This window comes from Crinia signifera, chromosome 2 (assembly GCF_055691185.1).
Source record: "Crinia signifera chromosome 2, ASM5569118v1, whole genome shotgun sequence".
Classification (NCBI taxonomy): domain Eukaryota; kingdom Metazoa; phylum Chordata; class Amphibia; order Anura; family Myobatrachidae; genus Crinia; species Crinia signifera.
The window spans coordinates 133,632,213-133,653,112 of record NC_139218.1 but is presented as its reverse complement, the minus strand read 5'-3'; the positions used below and the strand labels follow the sequence as shown (position 1 = coordinate 133,653,112).

At 41.5% G+C, this 20,900-nt stretch overlaps 1 protein-coding gene across 1 annotated transcript in view; it reads left to right on the top strand.

Annotated features, from left to right (window-relative positions):
* The window catches only part of LOC146060049 (membrane cofactor protein-like), an 84,014-nt gene extending 66,763 nt beyond the window's left edge, over positions 1 to 17,251 (top strand). The window contains exons 14-15 of the mRNA XM_083172848.1: positions 5,366 to 5,395; positions 16,870 to 17,251. Coding sequence (XP_083028974.1) covers positions 5,366 to 5,395; positions 16,870 to 16,931 — 92 coding nt within the window. The 3' untranslated portion in view covers positions 16,932 to 17,251. The remainder of the gene's footprint in view (positions 1 to 5,365; positions 5,396 to 16,869) is intronic.
* The last annotated feature ends 3,649 nt before the right edge of the window (positions 17,252 to 20,900 follow it).

Genomic DNA, 20,900 nt, shown 5'->3' with positions numbered 1-20,900 from the left:
TAGACATCCAAACCATGAGATGTGATAATCACATCCACATAGCCATCCCCGGAAGCTTCTGCTTATGCCTACAGGTCCCGTTCAAAAGTCAGTGTTCCAAAACCTTCCTCATTAGCCATAAGGAACTTGGATACTTTGTTTTGCTGTCCACCTTTTCTTATTTTGAATTGAAATGAGACCGCATGAACAGGCATGTCCATGCAACTGTCTTTTATCCTCTGCCAGCGTGTGTGTTTTTTTGTTTGTTTTTTAAGGTTTTTTTTCCAGCAATGTCCATTTTGGTTTTACAGTTCTCCAGTCAGGCAGCCTAAATGTTCCCAACCCTGGGGGCAACTGTTGTACATTGCATAGGCCAATGTTCCCCAGCCTTGCTGCACGAGAAAAAGGCAGGGTTACACAGCAATTTCTCTCTCATGCTTGTGAGGAAAAGATGGTCTAGAACCAAAAACCCAGTTTTGTTACTTCTACAGCTCAGCAGACTTTTTAAAATCAGTACTGGCATCATGAGGTTACAGGGTTGAGAAGCTTAAGTTAAAGGTACAGTCCCGACAATCTCTGCCTAAAGTGAAGCCAGATGCAGTCTGTGAGACTGCTCTGGCTTCAATATGACAGTGACTTCCTATTGGAAGTCCGACCTGCCAGTCACATTGGGAGGTATATCCTCCCTCCGTTATTCCTCTCTGTGAGCAATATCGCGGCAGCCCCCAAATCGGGCTCTGCACATGCGCAGTACTGTGGACAATACTGCGCATGCGCCAGACCCGGGAACCTGATTTAGTTTCTGGGGGCTGCTGCAAAGGCAGCCCATGAAGGCTTGGATCAGCGCATGTATGAAGTTACTGCATATGTGCTGGCGTCCGGGACCATGAAGTGCGGGGGTGGGGTGGGGGGCAGGGGCATATCACGGCAGCCCCCCTCCACCAAAATGGTAAGAGCCACCACTGGGTACAATTATTTTCAAGTGCTAGTTACTTCAGCCTACTTGCATTCCCATAGTCCAGTGTCCCCCAGCTTGCTTAAGATAAAGAAGTCAATGGTAAGTGACCAAAATACTCTCTATAATACACACATAGGCGTGCGCAGCCTATTTCCTTAGGGGGTGCACCATTGGAGGGGCGTGTCCGTCACAGCCTACTGGGCGTGCCCATCACAGCCTACTGGGCGTGCCAGTCACAGCCTACTGGGCGTGCCCGTCACAGCCTACTGGGTGTGTCTATCAACACCTATTGGTCATCAATGCAAGCTAAATAGAAGGTGACTTATTTTGGTATATGCACCTCAGAATGAATCTACCCCCCCCCCCCCCACAGTGAGTGCGGAAGGCGCGCGGCAAAAATGTACACTTTAATGCCATTTACACATAATGGCACACTGTAATGCCCATCACACATATTGCCACCCAACATAATGCCCATCACAGTAATGCCCATTACACATAATGCCACCTATCACACATAATGCCCATCACAGGGGGTGAGAGTGGATGTGGTATATGGGGGGGGGGGGGGGTGTGAGAGCAGGTGTGGTGATGGGGGGTGAGAGTGGGTGTGGTGATGGGGCAAGAGGGGGTTAGTTGAAAGCGGCTGAGAGGGGATGAGGTGATGTGGGGTGAGAGGGGGAAGAGGAGAGGCTAGGGAGAGGAGGCATGCCTCTTTCTTTTACCAGCATTGGCTAGCAGGGCTCCCCAACACCTGCGCAAGTCTCCATCTCCCTTCCGCCACTGCAAATGTGAAGCACTATAGCGCGTATGCGTGATCATTAGGCCCCAACATACTAACATACAGGTTGGAAAATGCTCCTCTCTCCCCCAGCCCCTGATATTAATGTGTTCCCTACATGACATCTGCCACACCAGCCTAGCTGAGATGGACATCTACTGAATAGATGTCCATCTCAGCCAGACTGGTGTGGCAGATGTCATGGCTCTGATGTTTGTACGCTCCCCCTCTGCACCCATGCCACACTGACCTGTAATGTGCCTGGCTCTGGGATAAATCACCTGCTCTGGCAGCCGCATGCAGGGGACAGATTCAGGCAGAGAGCAGCTGCTGACGTCACGCCCCCTCCGTACAGCAGCCATCCTTGGATCCGATCTCCAACGCAGCCGGCCCAGCGCGGACTGTGAGGTGGTTGCGGCTTCCTCTCAGCTTTCAGGAGAGGCGGGAGCCGGCTGTTGACGGGAGAAGATGGGACCGCGCTTGAGGCGGGAGAAGCACAAGCAAGCTGCAAGAGCCGAGACCCCCTGTCTCGGCTCTCGCTAGCACTTCCTGTCTGCGGTCAGACGGGTATGTGTGTACTGGGGAGCAAGTGTTTTCAGAGCTCCAAGGTGCTATTAAAAAAAAAGTGCTTGACCGTTCATTAGGAGGTGCCTATGAATACACGCACGCCTATGAATACACATTTAAGAGATTACCGCTATCAATTTTTCTAAATGGGTTTATTCTTTAAATATAACTTCTAAGAACCGATAATACCTACTTGCTAGTGCTCTTTTCATGGTGCTTCTTTTTTTTTTTTTGTATCTGTATGTTTGCCCTTATTAATGTAACTGGAAAATTAAAAAAAAAAAATTTCAAAGTACAATAATAGTTTTATAAATGCCTATATCATTGATTCAGTGCTTTCTTGGCATTAAAAGAAATTGCTTTTTATCCAATGAAACCTCATCCTATGTTGGAGTGATTTTGTCTCTACTTGGCACAGATGCAAAATACATGTTACATTTATGAATTCTATTAAAAACTGAAGCCATTTATTTAATACATGGTTTGACTACCACTCCAACACCAGGAACACCCAAATAAGACAAATGCAGAGTGTGGGGGTTCATTTTTAAAGAAATAATGGGTATAGCATAACCTTCTCTCCTTACCTCTTGGTTAATGTAATGATTATGACCATAGCCCTATTCAAAGTTAGCCAATCCTAAATAATAATTTTACATTTTAATTGTGTTTTAAAATCTGTGTTCATTTTTTTTTTTATGACTTGTTTGTAAGTTGCCATTTGGTGGTGGATTATTACTTTTTATCTTAACCCCTTCCCGACATTTGACGTACATTTACGTCATGGTCGGGAAGTACTTCCCGACACATGGCGTAAATGTACGTCATGACTTCTAACTGTCACCGCGTCTATAGACGCGGTGACAGTTTGGAGATGTCTGCTGTCCCTGACAGCAGACATCCCCCCTCGCCGCCCAGGGGGGGCAGGGGTGCCCCCCCGGTCGGCGATCGCTGCGATTGGCTGTTCAAAAGTAAACAGCCAATTGCAGCGTTTTCTGTGTTACCGGCGGCTAAGCCGCTCGGTAACACAGAGATCGGTGGTGATCGATGCTGTTAAGTACAGCACCGATCACCAGCCCACCCTCCCACCTACCCGGCAGCCTCCCTCCCACCTACCCGGCAGCCTCCCTCCCACCCGGCAGCCTCCCTCCCACCCAGCCAGCAGCCGCAGCGCCAGCCCCCCTCCCACCCCCCCGCCAGCCGCAGCACAGCAGCATAAATATGAATTATAAGTGAAATGGGATGATATATATATATATGTATGTATATGTATATATATATATATATATATATATATATATATATATATATATATATATATATATATATAAACCAGCAGATTCCGGCACTCACTTCAGCTCCCTTAGTTTGTGCTCCGGTGCCCTCCTGTGACGGATTGTCACTTTATGTAAAAAGTACAGGATCGAGGCGGCACTCCAAAGGCTTGTTATGAAGTCAAATATTCTTTATTGAAAAAAGAGTGTCACATCCGACACGTGTTTACACAAAAATGCAGATCTGGCTCAAAATTTTTCATTTTCGCAAGGAATGAAGGAGACAAAGCACCCCAAAATCTGTGCCCCAATTTCTCCCGAATATGGCAATGCCTCACATGTGACCAAAAAATACCAGTTGGGTGCATGGCAGGACTCAGAAGGGAAGGAGTGATATTTGGATTTTGCAGCACAGATTCTGGTTGAATGACCCCTGAAGCACCCATACAGTGGAACCCCCCCACAAGTGACCCCATTTTGCAAACTACACCCTTCAGGGAATTCATCAGGGGGTATAGTGTACATTTCAAACCCCCAGGGGTTTCACCAATTTTGATACAACTGAGCTGTGAAAATGAAAAATTTAATTTTTTCATTTTCACAGCCCAGTTGTATCAAAATTGGTGAAACCCCTGGGGGTTTGAAATGTACACTATACCCCTAAATAAATTCCCTGAAGGGTGTAGTTTGCAAAATGGGGTCACTTGTGGGGGGGTTCCTAAATTTTAGCATAATATGGTGCCTAGAAACCTACATGGTGCCTAAAAAATAATCTCATAAAAAGGAGGCTCCAAAATCAAGTAGGTGCTCCTTCTATTATGAAGCCTGTGGTTTGGTCAACGTGCACACTAGGGCCACATATAGGATATTTTTGAAAACAAAAGAATTGGGGGAATCAATTTTTAGTCACATTTCTCTAGTAAAATCTACTGTGTTCCTAAGAAAAATGTATTAAAATTTAAAATCTGCAAAAAAAATGAAATTTTGAAATTTCACCTACACTTTGTTTTAATTCCTGTGAAACACCTAAAGGGTTAACAAACTTCCAAAATGCTGTTTTGAATACTGTGAGGGGTGCAGTTTTTGAAATGGCATCATTTATGGGGGTGTCTCACATACAAGTCCCTCAAAGTCACATCAGAACTGAACTGGTCCCTAAAAAAATCAGTGTTTGAAATTTTCTTGAAAATTTGAAAATTTGCTATTCATATTGTAAGCCTCCTAGTGTCCAAAAAAATTAAAAGGAAGTTGAAATAATGATGGAAACATAAAGTAGACATATGGTCTATGTTAGTTATTAACTATTTTGAGTGGTATGATTATTTGTCTCACAAGCAGAAAATTTAACATTTTGCAAATTGCTAAATTTTCCATTTTTTTTACGACATTTTGGTATTTTTCACAAAAAAACACAGACTGTATCGACCCAAATTTACCACTAATTTGAAGTACAATGTGTCACGAGAAAACAATCTCAAAATCACTGGGATAAGTAAAAGCAAAAAAAAGTTATCCCCACTTAAGTGATACATGTCAGATTTGAAAAAAATGGCTCTGTCAGGAACGCAAAAACTGGCTGTGTCAGGAAGGGGTTAATAAGAATTCAGGGAAAAAAAATACAAATATTGCATATAGCTCTGTAAAAAACCTCTCAGTCACCAACAACATTAACATGCGAACAGAATATTGGGTATTTTATAAAAAATATATAGTATAGTTGCTTGTAATTTTATTTTTATACTTCTATTATGCAATGTTGTCTTTTTGTATTTTTTAATAAACTTCTGTGGGTTTCTTGTCTATTAGATGCAGGGAGCCATGTTGGTGCTGTTGTAGGTAAGTCAATTATTCTATTGCCTAATTTATGTCTACTTTGCTGCTAAGTAATAAAATCGGAGAAGCAACGCTTCTTAAATGTTTTTTTAATTATATATATTTAGTTGTGTTTTTTTGTTTCCTAATAAGGGTAGTAGATATGTAAAGTGTGACTATTTAAAAAGAAAAACTTTGAGGTTAAATGAATCTCTAAATACTAGTAAGTTGAAAACAATCATAGGAAATTCAATAGAAACACCTGAAAGCTTGCTACATTTTTGCATGGTTGAAAACCATAAATATGTTGTGCGCTCTCCCTCTTTTACAAACCAAATAGCAATGTACTTTCCTGCAGGTGTATTTTTCCATTATGTTTTGTGTTCTTTCAGCTAGGTTGGTCAATAAGCATGAACAACCATTTGTATTGGCAATATAGTGCTGCTTTTTATCATCATCATTGTGTAATGTTGCACTGGCAAAAGTACTGAAAGGCCTCCTAATATGCATAGTTGTCTGTTGGTCCATTTCCAATTCTAGCCCAGTATCATGGACAGCCTTTTACTGTGTTCGATCTTGCACCTTTCGAAGGGGAATATTCAATTAGCTGTGGTAATTTACAGTGGCAGATTGACTCCCATAGAAATATTAAATTATCTTTGACACCAATAGCAATCAGTCTTGAAAAAAAAAAAGTTCTTCTTGAAAACACATAGGTCGAGGAACTTATCCCAGATCTAATGTGTTTTTGGTGTGAAAAAAGGAATACAGTAGAATTGAATTACCCAATAATGACCATTGGGGCAACTATTTATTCCATGTGAAAATTTAACAGGGACAATTGAATATGCCACTATGCATAAGAAGATGGTAGTGTCTATGTGCTGCCATAAACATACAAGTTTTGAGGGCCATGTGCAGAGTAAAAATGTGTGTATTAAACAATCTGTTAGTGATGCTATTATTTTCCCAGTAAAGAACGCTATCACTGAAACAAGACCAACCTTAAAGGGAAAAAATATATATTTTCTGTGTTTTTAAATGCGTGATCACTTTCATCTTTCTCCATCGAGTCAAAAATGTCCATGAAACCAAATGAACAGAACCATTAACAATGAGGAGGCATGAAACTTCACAATGAGCTCACTCTGTGTCATGCTCTAGCACAGGCATGTCCAACGTTGGCCCTTCAGATGTTTTGAAACTACACATCCCAGCATGCTTGGCAATAGTTTTAGCATACTCTAATAGAAAAACTGTGGCAAAGCATGCTGGGATGTGTAGTTTCACAACATCTGGAGGGCCAACGTTGGACATGCCTGCTCTAGCACTTGAGCTACAGGTACTACCTGCCAATACCGGAGAATATCCTTGCTGGGCAGCAATGTGCTTCATATAAATCCATTTCACACCAAACCTTTTGTTAGATAGGTCTATAGTTAAAGTATAAAGGATATTGTGTTGGAATGTGTGATCCACTGTGGCAAAGCATGCTGGGATGTGTAGTTTCACAACATCTGGAGGGCCAACATTGGACATGCCTGCTCTAGCACTTGAGCTACAGGTACTACCTGCCAATACCGGAGAATATCCTTGCTGGGCAGCAATGTGCTTCATATAAATCCATTTCACACCAAACCTTTTGTTAGATAGGTCTATAGTTAAAGTATAAAGGATATTGTGTTGGAATGTGTGATCCATTTCACGCCTCTCTAGTTCACAATAACCTACTTTTTGTTTTATTGTAGATTAAGTGTTAAATCGGATGCTCCTCAACTCGAGGCTAAAATTCTGTAATATTTTTGGACATGACTGTCACTTAATGATGCTTGAGTGTACGAGCTACCACACTTTACTATGGAGGTGGGAGCATTGTCAAGAAATTCCGATATCTACAAAGAAAATGATCATACGAACTGTTGTGACCATTTACATTAACCCTTTGAGTGCCAAGCGAATTTATGAACATTGCCAACCTTTTTATTCAGCATAATGACCTGTAATGTTCAGCTTCTATAGGAAATATCTTTTTTTACACAGCATTTTTAGCAGATATTTTGCACATCTCACAGATGTTGGCACTCAAAAGGTTAAAGAAACACCAGAATGCATCAATGTAACCAAGCACTAAAGACTGTAGAGTGCATGAGGGGTGTACTGCAAATATATTTATTGTACATTGTGTTGAATAATGGGGTGGGACGGGAGGTGAGTATCTTATGCTTGGTTCTACATGTAGCTCTTTATAATATCTGAACTTGAAAATGATGATGAATATGGTAACCCAGCAAGGTGTAGAGCTACTCCTTCTAAGCCAATCACACAGAAGAGCTACTGTAGCACACATTCTGAAAACATGTATGAAAGCGGTCAGAACACATAGTGCTTTGACCAGATTGCAGGTACACAAGCAAACTGCAGAGTGCCAATGCTGACCCTGGTTCCCTGCCAAAAATGCCTACAATGGGCATGGAAGCTTCAGAACTGGACTATGGAGCAATGGAAGAAGATGACCTGGCCTGATCAATTAATTATTTTTTTTTTATTATGTCTTGAACAGCCATAGTGGGTTGTTTTTCCTGGTTGCACTATGGGAAGTAGACATGCCTGCGAACACAGTGAGTGTTATTCTATGGGCAATGTTCTTCTGGGAAACTTTGGGTACTGGCATTCATGTGGATGTTACTGTAACACATACCTGAACATTGTTGCCGATCAAGTACACCCATTCATGACCATGCGAATTCCTGACAGCAGTGGCCTCTTTCAGCAGGAGAATGCGCCCTGCCACATTTCAAAAAAATTGAGGAATGGTTTCAGAAACACTGGAGTTCAAGGTGTCCATGTCCGATTGGCAAGCAGAGTATTTTTGGGCAGCAGGACGGAACCTACACAATCATAGTCAGCTGGTTTAATGTTATGCCTGTGAGTGTGTGTGTGTGTGTGTGTGTGTGTGTGTGTGTGTGTGTGTGTGCGTGCGCGCGTGGAGGGGGGGTCTCTTTCAAGGGGGAATGTGTCTTCTTCCTTTTTTTTTTTCCTTCGTTTTTTTATTCTGTGGAAGCCAATGTTGGAATAGTTTTTAATAAAAAAAATAGGAAATCTATTTTTTCAGTTAATAAAATAATTAATTGTAGATATAGTTGTTTAGGGAGGTGGACTCCAAAATCACTCATACTGGGTGCTAAGAGGCCCTGGCATGTAAATTTGCAAATTCACACCCGTTCCCATTTTCAAGCTCTTTAACCAGCACTCCTAATATCTTGATTAATTACAAGCACTTCATAAACTGGTTAATAACACAAAATGGGAATGGTGCACATGACAAGTAAACTATTTAAGTCCATTCAGCGACCTCTGCAGTAAACATGCGTTTGTATGTAACATTGCTATTTCCTTTTTAAGTTATCGCAGGAATTGTGGCTGTCATGGCAGTCACTGTTTTTATTTGGTGGTGTAAGAATAAAATGGGGTGAGCCCAATTATTTTTAAGTTGGTCATGTTTTGTATCGTTTTTGTACACAAAAGTTAATTGATTTTAGCCCAAAGTATTGTAAAATTCTAAACCGGCATTAAATTAGTTACTAATCCCCAACTCACCCACCCTAAACACTATGGTGATTTTGGGTTCATACCAGAAAAGAAAATTCTATACTTTTATCTGAAACGATCTATGTTGTGACAACGGCCGTGCAAATATGTTTTAACAAAGAAAAGTGTAGTGAAAAGTGTTACAAATGTAATGCAAATGACCAAAAAATATATGAAATAGAATATGATGGCAGATAAGAACCACTTGCTCATCTACTCTGCAATTATTATTTTTTTAAGTTGTGTTTCCTCAAATCCTATTTGATCCTTTTTTTGTTTGTTTCGATAGGATATTTTTGTCTATCACATTTCCCATGAAACTACCTCCCTCCAGTTTCAGTACATGTCTTCGTGGTTTTTATAGCCATTGGGTTTGCACCCCTCCCTTACCAAAATGCGTGATTCCGCAGGTTAAAGACCTGCTCCCCCACTGTCCCTTGTTGTGCGCTGGAATTGGCAAGTGTGTATACACCCTGCCGGGCATCTTCTGGTGGATGGCGATTCTATCGCCAGGTGTTGCTCTAATGTGAGCTGCTCCATCTGTGCACCCTTTGTCTTTTATCATTCTTCTACATCTGCTTATTTCCTAAAGGCCATCTCTTTTTTGCTTTCACAATACTTGCTACATCTTTTCAGAAACCTCACTGGCTTTCTTTTACCTGTGCTTTTCCAAATCTGTTGCATTTAGTATTGCACTCTTTAATTTTTCCCACTTCTATTGCACTCCTTCCATGTTCCCCCATTCTGTCAAAGAATTGCTTACACATTTGGTACTTATGTAGTAGTTGGGCGACCACTAAGCAATTTGCTCAGTGGGCTATTTTGCGTAAGGAAATCGCATTGAATGTTCAGTTTTATTGTCCTACGATGCATGCGATATTACTAAGTAATTTATTCACTGCAATTTTTCGCGGGATCATCGCATTGTACCTCTTAATGCGATCTTACTATCTTACTAATTCACTGTCGAAAATCACATGCGATTGAATGCGATTTTGTAAGGGGTGATGGCATTAACTGTAGTGCCAATTTTAGGTACCCCCCCACTATCCACACCGCCCCATAGCGTTGCAAGCGCAGCGTTTCCCCACTATCCACGCCACCCCGAAGCATGGCGAGCGCAGCAGAACGCGTCCTCCTGTCCTTTTCATACCCCCACTATACACGTTGGCGTGGAGTTTATTTTATATAGTGTGGCGAGCACAGCGCGGGGACGCGGAAAACATGTAAAGTAATCCGCGTCCTCTTGAGGGGCTCGCTGCACTCGCTACACTATATATAATCAACTCCACACCGACGTGGATAATGAGGGTATGAAAAGGTCGGGAGGACGCGTTCCGCCGCCTCTCGCCACACTTCAGGCTAGCGTGGATAGTGGGGTGGTTTCAGGAACACATTCACAGCAGCCATACAACACATCTGAGACAGTAATGTGGACACATGTTAATGTTTAAACTGTAAATTTAGTGAAAATGATTAAGATAATGAGTAGTAATCACATAAATAACAGCAAAGATAATGATTAAATATAACAAGAATCACAAATACATAAAGAACACTAAAGATAATAATAAATACTATATTATGAAGAAGAAAGAAGAATATGAGAAAAGGACAGGCACTAAGTGGGCACATCAGTACCCTTCGGCAGGAGGGAAAGTGCATATAAAATCCTTAGAAAGGGTTCTCTGCTCCTCCATATGACCTCCTGAAGGTAGAGTTTAAATGCTGCCTTGCAGTGCCTCTGTGCTTCTTATTCCTCCATTTGGCGGCCCCCCACATCCTTTCGATATGCTGGGTGTGTACCCCAGACTCAGGGTCCACAAAATGATATCTGTGGTTCACCCTGAAGTGTTCATAGCCGGCGTCCTGTAATTCCTCCGTCTTATATGCCCTCCAGCAGTCACTATATATTATGGACCCGGGGGGCAACATTCTGGGTGATGGCAGCCATAAGGGTGCTGTCGTCTCTTTCCTTTCTACAGCTTTCAGGAAGCAGGCCCCAGTCTCCCTGCATATGCCGTTGAACACCCATTGCTGGGGCAGCATCCTCCCAACTGAATATTTCTGTTTGGAGAACAGGGTCTCATCGACCTCCACCACGAGTCCAGGTCCTCCAATTTGGGTCTGGGGCTTAGCGAGAAGATCGACGGTGCAGGCTTCCCTCATAAGTGCATTATACTGCACCGTCGTCTTAATGGACATCTGTAACTCCCTCTGGCAGTACACCACAGTTGTACGTTCCTGTGCCCAGGAGTACAGAGACCGTATGAGAGTGACAAATGGCAGACAGCATCCAGGATACCAAAGGCCTGCTTGTACAGTGACCTTTCGCCGCAGCGCCACGTACCCTCTTTCACTGAGAGCCTCATGGGATGCCCGTTTGCGCAAGTCTGCGTAACCGGCTGCAAATTTTTGTTTTGTAAAAACAGCAACGCCTCCTCCTCTGATGTTGGCAGGCTGAATAGTGACATCTGCTGACCTGCTGCCATGGTGCTGTGGACAGTAGTTGCTGAAACACTGGAAGAACTCTGGGTAGCATCCATCACTGACATTGTTTTATCTCAGAGTGAGGGACTGGGAGCACTTACGCAACTTCTGACTGAGGACACTATTTACTTAGCTTAAGTTTATTCAGAAAGCATAGTTATGAGTGCGTACATCACTCTATATGCATACATCAGTACTATATGCATATAAAGTACTGGGATCGCATGGCACTAAAACGGGACATGCGATGCGATTTCCTTCCGCAAGCGTACGTATCTAAATTGGGTGCCCAACTACTACATAAGTACCACACATTTTCCTATTCCTACAAAATATGCTTCTTAAAATATAAAACTTGTGTGTTTGTTGGATGAGTCAGTCACCTAACAGTTTACATCATGCTGATTAGTCTTCCATGATCACCTCTCCTTTTTTAATGGGATGCGGTCATCGGAATGGCGGCAGTCAAGATACTGATTTAGTGCATCAGTTGAAAGTCACATCATGATTGCTTTCTGGCAGATGTCCAGCAGAACCATCAGCTCAGAAATGGCAGAAACCAGTGGGTCCCAGATACTTCCATCTTCTGTTTGGAAAAGTCTGTCCAGAAATGGTCTTCATGAAAGAAATGCATCCAAAAAGCCTTATTGAAGTGGAAACTAGGCCAAGTACCTAAACTCTGCACAAAACCTAGGAATTCTGTTTGGAAAAATGTGGACAATAGGGGTTGATGAGAGTTAATCGCTATTGGTCAGATTTGCAATCCTATCAATTATCGAATGACTGCACTTGAGCACGGATCATTGTGTGCAAGCTAAAATATTGACAAATATCTAAATATGATCCCATCACCATTTGTGGGAGGACTCGTGACTTTTTCTGGGATTACCAGACATTTTAAGTGAGTGTCTTTGACTTCAGCACCAGCCTGAATCGGTCTATCCTGGTCTGCGAAAATTATTCAATGGTGAATGAATTGCATATGGATTTGCCGACACTAGCGATCCATTTTCAATTCTCTCGCAGATTTGAACATGGTGGCTTTTCTTTGTCTGGGCGGTGGCTATTTACTCACAGTCATCTGCAGATGAGTGATCGGGCCTGGATCAGGACCAATATTTGTGAAGAAGTCTTGATATCAAATCTATTTTTTGTTTTTTAACCAAGTTTATTCTCCACAAATCAAAACTACTTACCCTCCAGATCTACTGAGGATAACTATTGTAATTCGTTAATGCTCTGCTTATTATATAGACTTGCAGAAGATCATTGCGTTCAATAGATCCCATAACTAATTTTGTCTAAAACGCAACTTCATCATTTGTCTGGGTCACTAACCTGTGTTAATGACATACATCATCTGATGCATTTAAGATCTGTTTTGTTTGTATTGTTTTTATTAAGACCAATAATTGGTTTATTTTAAAGGGGTTGTAACTATTTTATGCAAAAAAGGTTTACCAAGGTAAACTCGGACACCTTAGAATATGGTGTCTAGTCAAACTGATATACTCAAGGTAAAGTCAGTTCAACGCAAAAAAAAAAGTAGAGTTAACAGCACCAATAAAACAGTTGAGTAATGGAATCTAAGGACTGCCACACTTGTCTAGTTTTTAGTTGTTGCACATACTTTCCTATGTTACTATTTTGCTTCTTGCAAGATGTATTACTTGTGCATGACTTGCCATTTGGAGACAAGTTTTGGTTGGATAAGGGATATCTCACAAAGCAATGATTTAAACCATATTACTTTGAGTTGAAATGTAATATTTATATTAAATACACCCCTTTAAAATAAAACAACTTTATTTGTTTGCTGTAACTTACATCTATATGATATTTTAGTGTCTGTTTACACCTTTATAACCGTTGTGTATAACCAGTTTAGTTCTTGATTCACAGCACAATTTGTTCAAGTGGGTTTATTTTAAATTCCGAAAAATATTTTTCACTGTTCCGGTGTTAAGGTGCCCATACACGTACCAATTACCTGGTACTTCTTGTGCTAAAATAGCATCGCATCCCATGCACAACGATGCTATTTTAGCACAAAAAGTACCGGGTAATTGGTACGTGTATGGGCACCTTTATGCTTTTATAACATTCCCTTGTCCTATTCCAATTTATCATTTCCAGATCATTTTAAATCTAGCATGTATCTGTCTAATTAAAATAATTTAAAAAACAATCGCTACCCATATTTTACCATGAGTCGGTCTCTTATATAATATCAAGTAACTGTTGGCAAATGCAGTTGTCCATTGTAGATTCAATACATGCTGCTTTTGTCCATTAGCAAGTGAATTTGCTTTAGCAAGTGAACCAGAATCAGGCCCAAAGTGTATGAAGGCCTTTAAGGCCCCCATACACTAGCCGATTTTGGTCCGATTTAGGCCAGATCAGTCGGATCTGGGCGAAATCGGACCAAAATCGGCTACTTTTGATGTCCCCTCAGATCCGATGCGCGGTCCCGTGCGCATCGGATCTGCGTCGGGTGGTCGGACCTGCTGCACGTCCGACCACCCGACTTGGGACCTTTAGCTGGCGGTGAGTGCTGACCTGGGGGCGGTGTGGTCAGCAGCAGGGCTCATCAGGGGGACGCCGGAGCGGGGAGCGTGTCCTGACGCTGTAACTAGCCGGCGGCGCCTGTGTGTGATCATTCACATATATCATTCATTCAGCAGCGCTGCGGGACAGACGGGGCCGGGCAGTGGCGGGTATTATATTTTTAAAACACCTGTCAAATGACTAGCCGTTCTCTGATTGGCTGAGAGCTCTCAGCCAATGACTGACCGTTGGCTGAGAGCTCTCAGCCAATCAGAGAACGGCTAGTCATTTGACAGGTGTTTTAAAAATATAATACCCGCCACTGCCCGGCCCCGTCCGTCCCGCAGCGCTGCTGAATGAATGATATATATATGTGAATGATCACAGCGCCCGCCGCCCGGCCAGATCACACACAGGCGCTGCCGGCTAGTTACAGCGTCAGGACACGCTCCCCGCTCCGGCGTCCCCCTGATGAGCCCTGCTGCTGACCACACCGCCCCCAGGTCAGCACTCAGTACCCCCGCTGCCCGCCCCACTGCTGCCCCTGATCACCACCGGCCCCCATGCCCCTCACCGCCCGCTGCAGCTCCCCGTACATGTGATAAATCGCAAGCGATTTATCACATGTAAAATTTGGCTCATCAAGTGCCAAATTGTATTTGAGCCTCCCGGGGAGCTGCCGGGCGGCTCACAGGAGTATTGGGTCCGACTTGTCCTAAGGACAAGTCGGCCTAATGTATGGGGGCCTTTAGAGTGGTCAGACATGCTGCAAATAAGATGACTCTTATGTGCAGCCATCAGGTGCACATCACGGGTGCTTTTTAGCACCCGCGGTGTATCGCATCCAACTTCCCCTGAACTCCCATGGCAGCTCTAAATCGGTTGTCCGCCATCCTGGGGATGTTTAAGGGAAAACTTGCCCTTCAAAAGAGTCAGATAAGTGTATTGTGTCCTTTACTTTCAAATGAAAGATCCAAAGAAGTGTCTTGCTCCACAGTAAGTTGATTTTAGACCGTTTAATGCATGTGATTAGCAGAATTATCTTTACCTTTTGATTTGTCACTTTAAACTAGAGTGTGATTATCAAACTCTGTTCTCAGTACCCCACATGGTACATATTTTACTAGTCACCCTGTGGATTTGTAAAATGTGAGTTATCGATTCACAGCGCCCCTGCTGGGTGACCTGGAAAATGAGAACGGTTTGTGGTCCCGATCACCACTAGTTTAGACCATTCACAAACCCGTGCAGAGTTAGGGACACCTAAAAAAGGAACCACTTGCCACTTAGCAAAACCACGTTGCTCTGCAGATGGGCCAGATTTAAAATAATCAAAGACCTTTTCTGTAGGACAATTTCCTTTCTTAATTATATATCTCAGTGGTTTAGCTGGCCAGTATTTATTTAGATGAAAACCAGCCTGTATATTCCCTGCATGTAGAAAAATTGCATTTGTACCCCTTGTCTCACGATCATAATCCTTCTGGCGTGTACCCTACATAAGCGGTGTCATTAAAAACTGACTGTTTTATTTCACATAGAAAGTATTACTTAAGTGTGAGCACATGAGGAAAATAACAGAACCTCATGCTTTTGTAGTTAACATTTCTAACAAAACATGCCCGGTTTTTGCCCCTTTTTATATCCAGCTGCCAAAACAGCAACAATTTTCAAGCTCGCCTCTGTGAATTTGGCCCTACAGATGTTTCCTCTTTTGATTGTTGTACGCATTCATTCTCCTCTATCCTTTCTTCCCCGATAACCTGCCTTTTGCTGTTGGGCCATGAGAAATGTCCCATGATGGCACACAAGGCGTACTATTGCGAAAGCATGTTAGTTGCACTGCTTTGCAGCTGTGTGGCAATTGCTCCACTAATAGTACAGTAAAGTGCTGCGGATAGATACTGTACAGTATGTGAAGAATCATTATATGTAGCCGCTCAATCAGCCCCAGTGACTTGGTGGGGAACGGTATGACCAGCTTAGCTCTGTAAGGGAGTGCTAACCTCGGTAAACATTTTACATAGAGTCCCTCCGGATTAAATTCCATCCATTCGCTACAATGTGGGAACGCTATGAAATGCTGCTATACATAGAAACAATAATAGAGGAAGTGTATGTAAAAAAAAATAATAATAATAAAAAAAAAAAAAATATATATATATATATATATATGTGCGCAATAGGTTAATAAGTCTCTTTTAAGGAACAATACCAGTCCCAAGTGGAAGATCGTTCTGATCCCTTAGTGTCAGGTGTATTCCACACCACATCGTTAACTGAATCTTGCACGAAGCTTTAAATGTAGCCGGTTGCTCCACACATTTGTCCCCAAAGGGCTCTCCTGTACCCAACAGGTGGATGAATCTGGAAAAGATTGGTGCGGGCGCACCAATAGTGCAAATTACCACTTTAAAATCAATGGTTTTTATTGAAGGTACAAATAACAAACAAAGGATAGGGTCACGTACCACATACAGCGGCTCACAATTGCCGCGATTTGGACAGCATAAAATAAGTGCACAGCACTTCTCAGGTTGGAGAGGTTACACTCCTTCTCTCTGGCTCCACGATCTAAGCGACGCTAGGCCACGCCCCTACGCGTTTCGTCACGGAGGACTTCGTCAGAGGGCTGGCCTAGCGTTGCTCAGTCTCCTCTTTCATACCCTCTGCACTGGTGTCTTTAATTAGCATTAGCGGATTTTATATATATATATATATATATATATATATATATATATATATATATATATATATATATATTTTGACCTATGTTTTGTTTAATTTCTTTGGTACCTATATTTTGTCAGTGTGTATTCTAAACCTTTCTGTGGCTTTAATATATTTTTAATGTGCTTTATATTCTCTCTTAGGAAACCCTATAGTGATCCTCGCAGTGTGCATTATGGGGCTTGTGCTGAGTAGTGGATACTGAAAATGAAGGCATATGCCAAATATGCTACTGCCATGGATGTGTTTGGATGATCCACATACTGCAACACTGAAGGTTTGCATCAGCCGACTTCTCCAAAGAGTAGTTTTATCCATTATGATGCCTTTGATGTGCCATGACCACCATGTAATGCATTAAGCGGACATTGTTCTTTTCCAGTTTGTCTGGCTATTGATGGCTTTTATTTTTTATGTTTTTGCTAAATTTGCACAAGGAAACAGCCTCTTGATATATATTTTTTGGAACAAAAAAGGGTAAAAATCACTTGTTATCTTGAAAATAAATAGGATGTTTCTAGGGAATAGACTACAGAATCTGCTTTAGGCTTTATAATACAGAGTTCCTCATCCTTTCTTCAGAAATGCTATATTAGTACTATAAAGCATATTGTATATTACTGTGAATTGCCAAGTACAAGACTCTTTGCACCACTAAATGGACTACAAGGGAGTATTTTAACACACATGGCCATTTTATGGTCTTCTATGTCCTGCACAAATCTGTGTACTGTCTGTTAGAAAATGACCCATTATGAGATGTTATGATTTCCAAACTACAGGAACAGCAGCAGTGCTCCCGTATATGTGAACAGGTATTAAGACTATAGACTAGCACACTACCTGTTTAGATTTAATAGGTTTAGATTGCTAAAGCGGCACCTGAAGTTGAATTTATCCACTCAATATTCACTGATTGAAATGGGATGGCAGAAACTTTCAATGGCGTAAAATAATTTTACCACATAGGCGCTAACACAGATACTATATAGGAAACAAAAAAATCAAATCCAAGAACAAACCACCATAATAGAAGTACTGTACAGTATCTTACTCTTTTATGCAGTTTTCAACACCGATCACAGCACAGCAATAGCCTTCCTTCCTCCATCTAGGCCGCACAGTAACATTTTCCACACTCCATGAATGGCATTGATGTAAAAGCTCTCAAAACCAAACTGTGAAATAATCACAGCAGTGCAATTTCTTTACAGAAATGTATTTATACAAAGCCTTTGCATATCAAAGCAAAACCGACCGGTGGAATACCACTGGGGGAAATGTAATAGGATGAGAGAATCAGAAAGTAAGCGCTTTGGTAAGAAATCTCCAGGGTTTTTTTTTTAAATCGGAAATCATTGACACTGCAAAATCAAACTGGTTTTGCAGTGTAAATGATTGCCACTTTAAAAATAACTGGAGATTTCTTACCAAATCTCTCACTTTTTGAATCTCTCATCCTATTAAATTTCACCCTTTATTTCAATTACTCAGGCCATGGTTATGGTAATTGGGATCAAACAGGTCCTGGATACTAGTTCTCTCACTCCCAGGGTAAGCACTGGAGTCCTCCCACAGATACATTGTCACCCGCTAAGCCCAATGTAATAAAGTCCATAGTCTTTCCAGGGATACAGTGACAATGCTGCCATCCTATACTGATTGCAAGTGTGAACTAACAACCAAGGAGCATAGCAATAAAATGTAATGGAAAGCAGCTCATACAGTGTATATATAGCTGACCGTACCACTTGTGGCTGGATAGACTCCTTTAAAATTAAATATGCATAATTTATATCTCCTTAAATAATGTCATGCTACTAATAATCTTTGGAATATCTGCAACTCTATCACACGGGTGGGTTGTATATATCTAAAAGAAATATTCAAAAGCAATCTAAATAAAATGACATTTTTGTGGTGAATACATGTTATAAAACGGAGATCTATCTGCTGATGTTGTAATCCATATGCACGGATGCGTCCCCATGTATCTAGCCTCAATAAGCCATGCAGCACGTAATGCCTGACTTCAGTAAGCCGGAAGATAATGGATCTATGAAAATGAATCAGCAGACTGTTCTGATTCATTTGATATACTATATTATGTGCAACAGAGTTTGTATATGGAGCTGAACAGAACTTGCATTGGGAAAAAGCAGCTGCTTTTGGTATACTCCTTCAGAGAGAAGTGTCATGCATCAAATTTAATCCACACAGTCTTCTACTGTATTCTTGTCACATTGCATAGTAACCAAGATGCATTTTAGATATGGGTATACTATATATTCAGATATGATCAACCACCTAGGGCAGGCTTTCCCATCCTGTGTCCTCAGTCCAGTTTTTAGTGACGTCCATGCTTGAGCACAGGTGACTTAATTAGTATTTCAAATTTTGATTTAACCATCTGTGCTGAAGCCAGGATATAACTAAAACCTGTGCTGTTAGTGTACCTTGAGGAATGGGGTTAAAAACCTTGCTAGGGCACACCAGAATGACTTTAGTGCTTTGCAGCTGGACTACAAGATCAGCAGATCCGTTTTGGATTCATTTCATACTTCAATCATTTTCACCTGTTTTTAGAATACTTTATACGAATATTAACTATTATTGCTATAAGCGACAGACTATTTTAATGCACCGTTTTGATTTTTCACCTTTATAGTAAGTGTGTGGACTGTATTATTGAGTTGTATTTTCATTAATTGTGATGCTATACACCGTAACTTTCATATGATGTTTGACAGGATTTGTCTTAAGATTAGTTTTAGTGCTTTACTGCAAAATAACATCTTTCTATAAAAACCCCATCGATTCTGTAGAAAGCTACTTTATTTCATTTTGTAGTATTCATTTTATTGGCCTAAAAATGTTTCCCTATTCCGCAGACTACTTGTTCAATCTTTATTTTGTATTTATAAAATATTTTAAATGGGCTTGTCCAGCTTTTTTATGGTGATGGAACAGGCAGTATTTTGTGCTCATGTAACCTCTTTCTGTTTCATAAAATGAAATTTTAAATTATTGCATATTTTGTGTACGTGACTCTCCTTTTAGACTGTTGTAATATAATAGGCGGTATTCAATGCTGCTGGCGGGGGTTTGTACGGTAAGAATAGCTAGTTTTCGGTGAGGATCACTGAAAACAAGCCATCCTTGGCATCCAACTCCCTCGCCGGCTGCTCGCTGTATTCAATGTTCCAGCCAAATCCTCCCTGTGAGAGGACAGCAAGGATGCCCTTAAACATCAAGGTTCGCCGCAAATACAGCGAGTCCGCTGCATTTTGTGGCGAGCCACTCCTTTTTAATGGCCACACTTGCCATTTCCACCTCGCCTTAAGGAACAGGCAAAGTAGTAACGGCGAGTGAAGGGCAGTTAGTTGACTACTGACGGCGAGCTATCGGCACTTCTCGTCATCATAGCTCGCCATCAGGGCATTGAATATGCCTCATTGTGTTTTGGAGAGTTTTTTGAAAGACTAAAAACAAGATTAACTGTGATTTTATATGGTAGCTCTACTGTCTAGCAGTCCATGCATACTTTGAGTTCAGTTAGTATATGTGGACTGTACTTATTTGTGATTTATTTATTTTTTAAAACATAATAAAGCTTTACTTGAATGTACAAATGACAGAATATTAATTTATATTGTCTTAACTCATGAATGTAGAGAAAGCTGTTGTACAGATCTAGATTAAAGCAGACAGTCTATCTATCCAAAAAGGGATTGCAAATGGAATGATATTATTAGTATGATTATTACATTTTAATAATCTCAGTTGCTTGCTAAGCTGCGATGTTTGCAGCTTACTGAGTCAACCTGAATCTGACTGGGCTGTCGTTGGAAGAGATGAACAATTGGAGTGAGTAGTGATGGACAGGTATAGATGGTCGCTGAGTAAGTGAAAGCTGTAATTGAAGTAGGAGAGAAGAGGTCCCTGTTTCAAGGAGTTTGCAATCTGGAGGGTAGGGGATGTCATATGAGGTGCAAGCAAGGAGGGCTCAAGGCAGGAAGTGAGCATGGCAGGGTTGGCCAAGACACGAGGCGGCAGGTACTGAGAGTGGCTTCGGTACTAGGTTATGGGGAGGGTACGCTTTGAACAGGTGGGTTTTCAATGCCTTTTGAAGAATTGCAAATTTTGGGAGATTCTAATAAAGTGAAGGAGCTTG